Genomic DNA, 12,483 nt, shown 5'->3' on the forward strand with positions numbered 1-12,483 from the left:
ATTTCTCCTACCTCTGCGTTGATTCGGTGCTTTGTTTACTCTGACTGCATGCAGTGAACACTAGATGCAAGGGGAGACGTGATACTCAAGCAACATTCTGTCCTCTTGGAGAGATGGGACACATGAAAACAGCGCTGGTTTGACTTGTTACTCTTAAACATCTGTGTGGTATCTTATATTGCTGGCTATCTCATTACGTGTGTATTTCTTGTAAATATTCGTTGATGGATGGCTATCTGTGACCTTACTCCAATGGGCATTTTTAGCCTTATCTCCTGTTTCCAACAGGAATCTTCTGCTCTTGCCAAACTGGAACATTTTCCAACAGACTCGTGCTTTCTCATCTCCTTGCTTTTAAGTTATCCTCCTTTTCTGGAATTCTTGCCTTTATTTTTCTCTCATCCTCACCTGCGGGAATTTTATCTATTCTTCAGAGTCCAGTACAAATATTACCTCCTCCGTGAAACTTTTTTTCAGCACCCACAACCTGGCATTAACTGACCTTTGCCCTAAACCTCTGTAAACCTTAGGGCAGTGGTTCTCAACTGGGGACAATTTTTGCCCCCCAGAGGACATTTGGCAACATCTGGAGACATTTTTGGTTGTTACGTTTTTGGTTGTTGGAGGAGGATACTACTGGCATCTAATGAGTAGAGGCCAGGGATGCTGCTAAACATTCTACAGTGCACAGGACAGCCCCTTCAACGAAGAATTATCTGGCCCAAAATGTCACTGGTGCCAAGGTTGAGAAACTGCCTTAGAGTTTGTCTGATTCATAGGCTCGTGTTTATACTGCTTTGAACTGTAGTGATTTATTTGTAGATTTAATCTCCCTCCTCAGTTGAATTAATGGATGAAGGCAAATGCCAGTCCAAATCTGTGCTTTCTTGTTATTAACTTCACATTAGGGTTTAATCCTAGAGCCTGTGGCCTGATCCTAATCGCTCGGTGTAATTTGGGACCAGAGGTAAAGAGGTGTCCTCAGTGTGGGGGGGTGCAGTGAGGTAGTCTGCTGGGTTTCTCTCCTTTTCACCTCCAGGTCTTTTCATGTGATAACCTGGGAGGCAGTGTGGTACAGGGCATACAGTGAGCGTTTTGGATCAGAAGAAAGTTGGATTTCAGTTCCAACTGTTGCATTTATTAGTTGTGTTATTTTGGTCAATCTGTTTCACCTCTTTAAGCCTCAGTTTCCTCATCTCTGTAATAGAGATGATGCCACTGCCCCAGGGTTTTACCTCTAGTGCCATTGTGATAACCCAGTGAGATCTTAGATGTAAAGTGCCATAATAATTACTCATTCAGCCGGTGGTTTATAGGTAAAAAGGGAGGATGTGAGTCAGCTTGCTGTAGGAGCACCACTGTCCACCTTCCTACCCGGTCCCCTGGCTACTGCCTGCAGCTTTTCAGCCATAACTGCTTCAGCACCAGCTCCAGCTCACCCCCGCCGGCTCCTTCTCGGTATGCCTCCTTTGTTTGCTGCCTTCCTTCTGTTTTGGTTGTCTGTCTGCAGTCTTGCCCAAACCAAAAGTGATTGACTTTGCCTCTAGAATACATCCTAGTGGCCTGCTGTTAGTACATCCTGGCAAAGCCTGACAAACTACCTTGGTCATGAGGGAAAGCTACAAAACAAGACACCTTCTAGTTTAGAAAGCCAATACTATGTGTAGTCCCTTATTGTCTTTTTTAAGTAACAAAGCAATGTTTTTAAGCACTGGAAGTCTCAGTGAGCTTTCTCTGACCAAGTGGACACAATGCAGGGTGAGATAAAAGCCTGAGACCCTCATATCCCTGGGGTCAGTCCAAGTGCACCCTCCCGCTGATTTGCTGAGTGACCGTCAGCTAGTCTTTGAACCTCATCAAGTTGATAACTGGGTGACCTCTGAGGATTGTGGTGAGAATCAAATGAGATGGGGAATGGGGGAGTGCTCACCGTGGGGAAGAATCTAAAATACTGCATTTATAGGGAGGTTCTGGGTCACAGAATGTCAGCCCTATCAGGGGCCAAAAAGGTCCTCCTGCTCAACCTCTTCCCTTGACAGATGGGGAAACTGAGGCCTAGAAAGGGAAAGTGTTTTGCCCAGTGCCACTCAGCGGGGTAGGGGCCCACCTAGGTCTAGAGTCCACATCTCATGTGCTTATGGGCTCTTTCCATGACTGGAAGAACCTGGGCATCCATTTTTCCTGAGTGAACAAAGGTTGCCCTGTATCATTGGACTTAAACTGTGTTCTGCAGAGCCCTAGTGGTCTCACCACCACTTCAGCCAGAGCCCCTACACTTTTTTCTGTTATCTATTTCAGAGTTTTGGTGCAAAAATTAAAAGTCAGTAGTCTTGATGATCTTTAAAGGCCCTCTCAGTGCTGACTCTCTGAGTATCAAAGAACACTGGTGCCTCTCCTGGCCACCCTAGGAACGTTGTTGTTTGCTTTTGTGTGTGTGTGTGTGTGAGGAAGATCAGCCCTGAGCTAACATCCTGCTGAATCCTCCTCTTTTTTTTTTTTTTTTTTTGTGAGGAAGATCAGCCCTGAGCTAACATCCTGCTGAATCCTCTTTTTTTTTTTTTTGCTGAGGAAGGCCGGCTCTGAGCTAACATCTATTGCCAATCCTCCTCCTTTTTTTTTTCCCCCCAAAGCCCCAAGTAGATAGTTGTATGTCATAGTTGCACATCCTTCTAGTTGCTGTATGTGGGACGCGGCCTCAGCGTGGCCACAGAAGTGGTGCTTCGGTGCGCGCCCGGGATTCGAACCTGGGCTGCTGGTAGTGGAGCGCGCGCACTTAACCACTAAGCCACGGGGCCGGCCCTGTTGTTTGCATTTAAATTCAGAAATGTCAGTTTCTATATTTCTTTTTTTTTTTTTTTAAGATTTTATTTATTTTTTTTTTCCCTCCAAAGCCCCAGTAGATAGTTGTATGTCACAGCTGCACATCCTTCTAGTTGCTGTATGTGGGACGCAGCCTCAGCATGGCCGGAGAAGCGGTGCGTCGGTGTGCGCCTGGGACCCGAACCCGGGCCGCCAGCAGCCGAGCGCACGCACTTAACCGCTAAGCCACGGGGCCGGCCCTCAGTTTCTATATTTCTAAAAAGTCATAAGCATGGGCTTTTTTTCAGCGTGGAGAACTAAACTTCATTTTTCCTAGATTATAATACCATTGACTTTCCCTGTCAAAAGATAGTGGACCTTTCTTAGTCCTCATCCTCCTCCTCCCCCCTTCAGCATTTGACAGTTTTCCTCCCCTTTCATGTAAATCTCTCTTCTCCATTGACTTCTGTGACATTGTATTTCTGCTTTACCTCTTGCATCTCTTGAGCATTTTTTTCTTTATTTCTTACTGGTTCTGCTTTCTTTTCCATCACTGAGTTGTCTTTCAGAAGAGCCCAGGGCCTGCAGCTCCTCCTTGTCTCTGGTTTGGTGAACGCCTACAGGTTTTCCTCACTAATTCTCACCTGTGCTCAGATCGCTTGGATGCCCAAATTTCAGCTCTAACTCGAAATTGATTTTTTCACCAATGTCTCTGTTATTGCTACTCAATTCCCCGGTTTCTGTTAATTATGTTATCACTCTTTTATCCCTCTAAATGGAAACCTTGGCAAAAGCTGACTCTTCTCTGATCTCACGCTATTTTTACCAACTTTATACCCTATATCTCCCTTTTTCTTTATATCTGTGTTTCCAATAGTGTGGTCAGACTCTTGTCACTTTTCAGCTGGATTTCTGTAGTAAACTACTAAACTTTTCTCTCTTTCTCCAGTATATTCCCCTTCTAGTTGGTCTGGCCTGTTGAATCTTTTTAAAATCCCGTCTAGTTTACTGAAATCCTTTTTGGAGGAAGGCAGGATGAAATTAGATTGACAGAGTCTTTCTCTACCCCATCCTCATCATCTCTTTTAAGGATTGTTGCTAATAATCAAGCCTTTCAGATCTTCACCTCTTCAACTCAAATGATCTCCATTCTTCCTCAGCTGATGAGGTCACATGTTGGACTGTCATCACTCAAAACTGATTGTATCTAAGATCCTCAACAAGATCCCCAGGTGATTGTCTGTACGTTAAAGTTTGAGGCTCACTATTCTAACAGCAAGCAAGAAGTAGCCCTTGTTTCTGAAGCTGGTTGCCAAGTAATAGCTGGAATTTTGTTTCTCTTTTCCCTACTCATTCCATGTTCTCCTTGTCCTCAGCTAACTGCAGTCATCCCTCAGCAGTATCCCTGGGGGATTGGTTCCAGGACCCCCAAGGATACCAAAATCCATGGATGCTCAACTACCTTATATGAAATGGCATAGTATTTGCATATAACCTATGCACATCCTCCCATATACTTTAAATCATCTTTAGATTACTTATAATAATTAATACAATGTAAATGCTATGTAAATAGTTGTTGTACTGTATTTTTTTCCTGAATGTTTTTTTTTTTGTTTTGTTTAGTTGTTACTTTATTTCTCAAATGATTGTCATCAGAAAACCTGAATGTTTTTGATCTGCAGTTGGTGGCACCTGCGGATGCGAAGGGCCAGCTTTACTGAGATACTGAGGGTTCTTGTCCTGGGGTGTGATGACTCAAACCTTCATTGTAAGGCATCTGAGTCATTGGTGGTATAGGATTGCTCTAGACCTCTATTGCCTTTACTTCAAGGAGGTGCCTCTTGAACTTGCCCAAGGTCCTACAGCCAGGAGACGGGGTCTGGCGTAGACATTATGGTATAGTGGGAAAGGCAAAGGCTTTTACGTCTTTGCCCGGTTACTTACTTATATGTGGGATATTGGAAAAGTCACTTAACTTCTCTCTAAGCCTAAGTTTCTCATCTATAAAGTAAGAAATGAAGCTGTCTACCTGAGAGGGTTGTTATGAAGATTAAACATAAGGTGCTTAGATGATAATTTCTGGCACAAACTAGGAATTAGACTTTTCCCCTTTCCCTTCCTAGCCATTTGGTACCAGGCTGACTTCCTCAGTTTAAGGAGGGCTGTTTTTTATCAGTCCTCTCTCTACCTCATAAAACTTGGAAAGAGGGTGCACATTTTGTTATCTACTGCAGTTTAGAAAAATCCCTACTAGCCTTGTAAAAGTATTAATAGCCCTTAGTACCAGGGTGGGATCTGGCAGTCATATCATTTGTGCAGATGAGGGCACTGCAGGCCTTAGATCCCCAGAAGGGAGCCAGTTTGTTTAGCTGAGGGATCTGGAGATGGAGTTTTCCACTGCGTGATCTTAGTTTTCTTATAGGTGTTATAAAACTGCTCACTGGCAAGGCCTTGGGACAGTGAGAACTGAGCAAAAATTGAGTCTCCGGAAGAATGCATTAGGTCCCCTATAATGTAGAAGGTGAATGTCTGCTGTCTTGTTGCCAATTCCTAAGTCATACTGGAGCAGCTTACTATCCTGTGTTGAGTCTGCACGGGGCCCAGCTGATAGGGAAAGCCTTCACATTTAATTTGTGCCCTTTTTTAAGTGTCCTGGCACAAACATCTCGTTTTTCTTCATCTTTAAAAAATGCACGGGAAATGCCAGTCACTTTGGACCTGGGGGCACCTCAGGCTTTCCTCTGGCCCTGAGGCTCCTTGATAGGCCCCCCCATGTGGAGTCACATTTGAATAATTAACATCTTGCAGTGCCCTGCTTTCAAGTGAGTGAATTAGACTAGGGAGTAAAGCGAACAGGTTGGAAAAACTGTCTCAGGAAATCACCATGTTACTTGGGGAAAAATACCAAATGGAAATAGACTAAAATGTTAACAGTGGTTGCCTTTAGGTAGAAGGACTATGAGTAAAATATCTTTTCGTTATTCCATAATTTCCACATTTTCTAAAGTGAGCACATGTTGCTTTTACAATAGGAAAAAGAACTTTAAAATTGCCGTTTTAAATTACTGATAATAGTGAAGTCCAAATGAAAAGTAGCCACAGTTTATAGTGTGATTAATAAACACAATGAGTAGATCCCAGTTAGGCCAATATTTTGAGAGTTAATTTGGTTGAAGTGGGGACTCTAAAATAGAATTGTAGGTGCCGGCTGAAATTTGTGATAAAAGATTCAAGCCACCTCATCTCCTTTTGAAATGTGGCTGGTATAAAAATTCAGCTTCTGGGCATCAGTAGCTCAATTAAGTTTATGGGGTGCTGGGCTCTGAGAAAAGAACCATGTCCAATAGGGAGGTTAAATATCATCAGGCTTGTGCTAAGGGGCGCAAATGTTTGGATGCTCGTGGTTGGCATGTGGGGTCCATAGTTTGAGGAGTGTTCTGGATTGGCATTCTCTGGCTTCTTAGAAGGAATGATAAAAGAGCTTTTTTTAGTCTGCCCTAATGTAGTCACAGTTGGGGGCAGGATTTATTGTGGTGTTTTGGTCAGTAATAGTTAAGAGGTAGCCTGGAACACATACCCTCTCTGTAGATAACTAAGTCAAAACCATGCAATTCTCTCTCTGGAGGGAAAAACAGAAAAATGGATTAATATAGTAAACTAATATCTTGTGAAGGCTTTTTTGGATCATACCAATCAGAAGTAATTACTCCTCCTTTGAACTCCTCTGGCCCTTTTATTTCTCCTTTTGTAGTTAGTTTTATGGATAGCTGTCATCTCTACTGTTTAGTAAGCTCCTGGAAGGCAGGGATCTTCTTTGTATCTTCCATAATGCTTTGTACAGTAGGTACTCAATAAATGGTGGTTGAATGTCTAAATTCCCGACTCATTGAATTAGCATTTTTCCTGACTTTGTGAGTTGAGGACCAAGGCAGAGGAGATGAAGCCTAGAGCTTTGAAATGTAGGGGAGCAAGACAGTTCCTCTAGCCCCTAGGTCCTTTTCACTGGTCTAAGAATTAAATTGATATGAGACAGAATAACAGGAGAAAATCAGACGAAGTTTAATAACATGTATACATGGGAGAAACCCAGGAAAACTGAGTAACTTGCCAAAATGGCCAAGCCACCACCTTAAATACCATCTTCAGCTGGAGACAAAGGAGGGTGTTGGGGGTAGTGGTTTGGGACTTCAAAGGAGAGGAAGGCAATTTACATGGAGATGGAAAAGCAAACGTTTGATACACAAGTGTTTGCTGGGCCATCTATAGACATTGGGACCCAAAAGAGATCTTTTGATAAAATGGCCCTTGCTAGATGCCTTCCTGTCACCACACCTAGGATTATCTATGGTGATACCTCCTTCCTGGGACAGGCCCTTCTATCTTAAATTCTGTTGGGTAGTTATGGGGAAGGTCAAAGTTTCTTTCAGAGTCTCTTGTCCTTGAAAATAATCAAGCCAACAAGACACATTTTGGGGTGGCTAATTGTGATCCTCCACAGAAGTCTGGGTGAGAATCACTTGGATGCAATATCCAGTATTTGCACCCTCTCCCCATGGCTTCTTTGGGTTGAAGGAAGGATTTATGGCTTGTTACTCTGCCTCCCCCCTCCAGCTACCCTCTTCTAGAACTGTGTTTCCCTATCTTCCTCTCTTAGTTATCTGCTGCTATGTAACAGATCACTCCTAAACAAAATTATTTATTATGTCTCATGGTTTCTGTGGGTCAGGAATTCAAGAGCAGCCTTGGTAGGGTGGTTTCAGCTCAGGGTCTCTAATGTGGTTGCAGTCAGATGTCTCTGGGGCTGCAGTCATCTGAAGTCTTGACTGGTGCTGGAGGATCCATTTGCAAGGTGGCTCACTCACATGGCTGACAGGTTGATACTGGCAAGTTGGTTCCTCTCAACATGGGCCTCCCCAGAGGGCTGTTTGAGTGTCCTTACAATACAGTGGCTGGCTTCCCCCAGAGTTAATGATTCAACACTACAGTGTGTTGAAGCAGAAACTATAATGTCTTTTATGACATAGCTTCGGAAGTCACATATTGTTGCTTCCGCCACATTCTGTTAGTTACACAGGCCGTCCCTGATTTATTTGGGTGGGAGACTACACATGAGTGCAAATATGAAGAGTCAAGGATCACCGGGCTCATTGAGGCCATCTTGGAGGCTGACTACCATACTCTCCATCCACTGCTTCACTGATTCCCAAGTGAAGGCTAGCGAGCTTAGCCTTGGTTCATCTTCCTCTATTCCCGTTGCCGTTCCTAATTCAAGGCCTCATCCTAGGCTACAGCATTAACCTTCAATTTTTGTCTCTTCTTAATCCACCCTCCAAACTGTTGCTTCGTGAAGCGTAGCTCTGAGCATGTTGTTCTCTTACTCATACATCTTCAGTAATTAAAATGTATACTCCATGAGGGCAAAGACTATTGTATTAGTTATCTGTTGCTGCATAAAAATATTACCACAAACTTACTGGTTTAAAACAACATGCATTTATTTTCTCATAGTTTCTGGAGGTTGGGAGTCCAGCGTGGGTTGACTGGGTCCTCTGCAAGGCTGCAGTCAAGGTGCCGGTCAGGCTACCTTCTTATCTGAGGCTCAGTTGGGGAAGGATCTGCCTCCAGGCCCATGTGGTTGTTGGCAGCATTCAGTTCCTTGCAGGTTGTTGGACTGAGGATCCTGGTTTCTTGCTCTCTTGGCTGGAGGCTGTCCTCAATTCCTTGCCCTATGGCCCTCTGACAACATGCCAGCTTTCTTCTTCAAAGCTAGCAGGGGAAAGTGTGTCTCTCAGCAAGACAGCTGTCAAAATATTATGTAGTGTAATCTGTACAGGTACTCATGTACATTCCATCACTTTTACCATGTTCTATTGGTTAAAAGCAAGCCATGGGTCCCACCAACACGCAGTGGCGGGGATTATGCACGGATGTGAATACCAGGAGGCGGGGATCATGGAGACCGCCTAGAGTCCGTCTGCTGTAACTATCTAGTTTACTGTCTTTTTCCTCCTTCTCTTCTATTTCAGGGTTACTGATTTACTCTTGAGAATCCTCTACTGTCATCTGTCCTCATGGATGAACTTCAGGATGTTCAGCTCACAGAGATCAAGCCACTTCTGAATGATAAGGTAAAGACTACTCTGTTTTCACTAAAATATGTCTTTTCTTCTGTGATTAGCTTATTTTCTATGTTATCTGAATAGTAACTAACTCAAAACATATTTAGCTTGACTTTCTATAGAGAGAATACTTGCTTAAAATGTATTTCTCTCTCTTTTTTTTAAAGATATATTTTATTTAGGGTTTTTTTTGTGTGTGTGTGTGAGGAAGATCAGCCCTGAGCTAACATCCGTGCTAATCCTCCTCTTTTTGCTGTGGAAGACCGGCTCTGAGCTAACATCTATTGCCAATCCTCCTCCATTTTTTCCCCAAAGCCCCAGTAGATAGTTGTATGTCACAGTTGCACATTCTTCTAGTTGCTGTGTGTGGGACGCGGCCTCAGCATGGCCGGAGAAGTGGTGCGTTGGTGTGCGCCCGGGATCCGAACCCGGGCCGCCAGTAGCGGAGTGCACGCACTTAACCACCAAGCCACGGGGCCGGCCCTAGAATGTATTTCTTAACCTTCTTGTTGATGTCTTTCCTCCCTTTTCTTTCTTCCTACTTTTGTTTCCAGGGGCCAAATTCAATCAAGTTATCCTTGAGATTTTCTTCTTATACAGATAGAGATGTTAAGGGAAAAAATAATATGGCAAAGTTAAGCAGAAAGTATGAGAGTGGGGGTTGACTTAGAATCCAAGTGTCTTGACTTTCACCTCTAAGAGGAAAACTTAACATCCATGGCTGGTGATGTACGTATAGGCTACAACGCTCCCCCTAAAGTTTGTCAAGTCTGTGATGTGACCTTTCTGTCAACGTTGAGGCTTTCATCAGGAATGCCTGGATGTCAGTAATATACCTCATTTTTATGTTAGTGTTAGAGAACTGCACAATGAGCAGCATAGTTAGCAGCCACCAGGATTCAGCAGGTAAAGAGTGGTGTGATGATAGGAGTTACTGAAGAGCTAAGAAAGAGTTGTTCTCTCTCCTGTCCCTCTCCGTTCAGTAAATGTACCTGAAATTCCTTCTTTTTCAACCCCATTCTTTTGGTTTATTGTCATCGTCTCCTATTAAAATACTCTTGTAGTTTGGTGTGAAGGAGTCCATGATATCCTTTCCTGAGAGGAATATTGATGGAGAGTAAGGGTAAAGATGGGCGAGGTTGGGTTGTGGGTGCTACACCAGGAGATGCTATTGCCTGTTACCTTTTTTTGCCCAAAGCAAGGCCCTTCACCTAAAACTTCTGGGGCTCTTGACTTACTATGTGTTTATTAATTTGCTATTGAATCCTGCCAGCCCCATTTTCATCCCTGTGACCTCATGTCTCCATCCCCACTGCCACCCCTTCCTTTATCTTTCACCAGATTTCTTGCTCTGTCCCTTGGCAAGCTGCACACTTTTTAAACCCCCATTTCGTTTCTCCTGCTGCTTCCCCTTGTGCTTTCAGAAAACTTGCTCCCTCTTTAAGTATTATATTTTGGTGCATGTGAAGGGCTGTCCCAAAAATGATGTGCCACAAAGAGGAGGAAGGAAATGAAATCTGCATCTGTAAAGCTTATGTGTAGCCACAGAAATGGATAGTCACAGGAGGTAGGAGTAGGCAGTTTAGCTTCAGGAAGGTGGTAACCCCCTAAACCTGGCTGATCCTCTGAATCAGCTGAGGAATTGTTTAAAAATATAGATTCCTGGGTCCCAGTCTAGAAAAACTAAATTGGAATCTGAGGGGAGGGGGACAGGACACACACACCCCTCTTTGATCAGTGGTCTTCATCTTTGGCTGCCTATTGGAACTACTTGGGGAGATTTAAAAATGACCAGTGCCTAGGTCTTACCTCCAGAGATTCTGATTGAATTAGTCTGGGGTGAGCTTTTTTAAGAGCTCCCAAGATTGAGGGGCCGGCCCAGTGGCATAGTGGTTAAGTTCACACACTCTGCTTCGGCCGCCCAGGGTTCACAGGTTTGGATCCTGGTCATGGACCTACAAACTGCTTATCAAGCCATGCTGTGGCAGCGTCCCATATCAACTAGAGGAACATGGGCATGGATGTTAACCCAGGACCAATCTTCCTCAGCAAAAAGAGGAGGATTGACAACGGATGTTAGCTCAGGGCTAATCTTCCTCACAAAAAAAAGAGAAAAAAAAGAGCTCCCAAGATTGAGAACTATGGCTAAGGTGATTCTGATTAGCCAATGTTGGAAACCCAGGACCTGATGGATCTCAGATATTTGAGGACTGGGGCACAAATAAGAGGATGATCCTTCCTTGACCCTGGAAGTGCACAGAATGCCTGAGGAGGCATCAACATGAGGAGTTGAATTGACTGGATATCTCATAGAGAAGGCAGCTGGAAAAAGAAAGATTCAGTGACTGTGACCATAGAAAAGAATTGAATTATATCAAAGGTCCTCCTTCTGAGGCCATAGGGATGCCTTGGCTGTGTCTTATGTGTGCCCGAGTGCAATGAACAGAATTTTGCCCCCTCCCCCTAGATTTGTATGTTGAAGCCCTAACCCCCATGTGACTATATTGGAGATATGGCCTTTAAGGAGGTGATTAAGATTAAATGAGGTCATAGAGGTGGAGCTGTAATCGGTTAGGATTGGTGGCCTTATCAGAATAGGGAGAAAGAGAGAGAGATTCCCCCACCCACCTACCCACCCAGTGTGAGGACACAGCAAGATGGCAGCCATCTGCAAGCCAGGAAGGGAACTCTGACCAGAAACCAAACCCTGCTGGATCCTTGATCTTGGACTTCTAGCTTCCAGAACTGTGAGAAAATAAATTTCTGTTGTTTAAGCCACTCAGGCAGCTGGAGCAGCCTAAGACACCAAGCACTGTTTCACTTCCTAACATGTGTTAGCTCCTCTTTGATGTGCCTGTGCTGTTCCTACCCACTTCCCATGCTCCATTTTGTTCCTCTCCTTGAGAGGTGCTCCTGTCCCATCACTGTTCACGAGAGCTCCCCTGCTCCAGCCAGGCTTTATAGAAGTAGATTGGCAAGAGGCCCTCTTCGGATGGTAGCATTCCCAAACAAAGAATTCCACCTCCGTTAACCTCCCTTTCCCCCCAACCCCACCTCCAGTATATCAATGACTCTGTCTTTGCCCAGCAAGTGGGTGCTTTTGCATGCATTGTGAAAGGTATAATGATGTTAATGCCTCTCATCCATTATTTCATTTGATTCTCCCAATAGCCTGCTGGTGTAGGGTGCACAGATCAATCTATTCCCAGATTGCTGATGAGAAAACTAACGCTAAGAAAGGTGAAGTAGCTTACTCAGATTGAGTACCTGAGAATGCCTGCTGTAGGGCAGGATTTCTCAATCTTGGCACTATTAATGTTTTGGGCTAGATAATTTCTTGTTGTGGGAGACCGTCCTGTGCATTGTAGGGTGTTTAGCAGCATCTTTGGCCTCTACCCACTAGATGCCAATGGCACTCCCAAGTAGTGACAACCAAAAATGTCTCCAGACATTGTCAGATGTCTCCTGGGGGGCAAAGTCTCCCAGGTTAAGAACCCCTGCTGTTAGGGTATAAGCCTCCAGGTTTGAATAGGAGTAGATGTCTTGAGGGGTTCTTTTGGGG

The 12,483-nt window shown here is 44.1% G+C and overlaps 1 protein-coding gene across 5 annotated transcripts in view; it reads left to right on the forward strand.

Moving 5' to 3' along the window:
* NDRG3 (NDRG family member 3) overlaps positions 1 to 12,483 on the forward strand; it is a 77,790-nt gene that overhangs the window by 8,962 nt on the left and 56,345 nt on the right. For all 5 annotated transcript variants that reach the window (XM_087445316.1, XM_087445315.1, XM_014787466.2 and 2 more), the window contains exon 2: positions 8,829 to 8,930. In XM_087445316.1, the coding sequence (XP_087301442.1) occupies positions 8,874 to 8,930 (57 nt within the window). In that variant the 5' untranslated portion in view covers positions 8,829 to 8,873. The remainder of the gene's footprint in view (positions 1 to 8,828; positions 8,931 to 12,483) is intronic.

The sequence above is a fragment of the Ceratotherium simum genome, chromosome 21 (assembly GCF_057802395.1).
Source record: "Ceratotherium simum simum isolate JZ-2026a chromosome 21, ASM5780239v1, whole genome shotgun sequence".
NCBI lineage: Eukaryota > Metazoa > Chordata > Mammalia > Perissodactyla > Rhinocerotidae > Ceratotherium > Ceratotherium simum.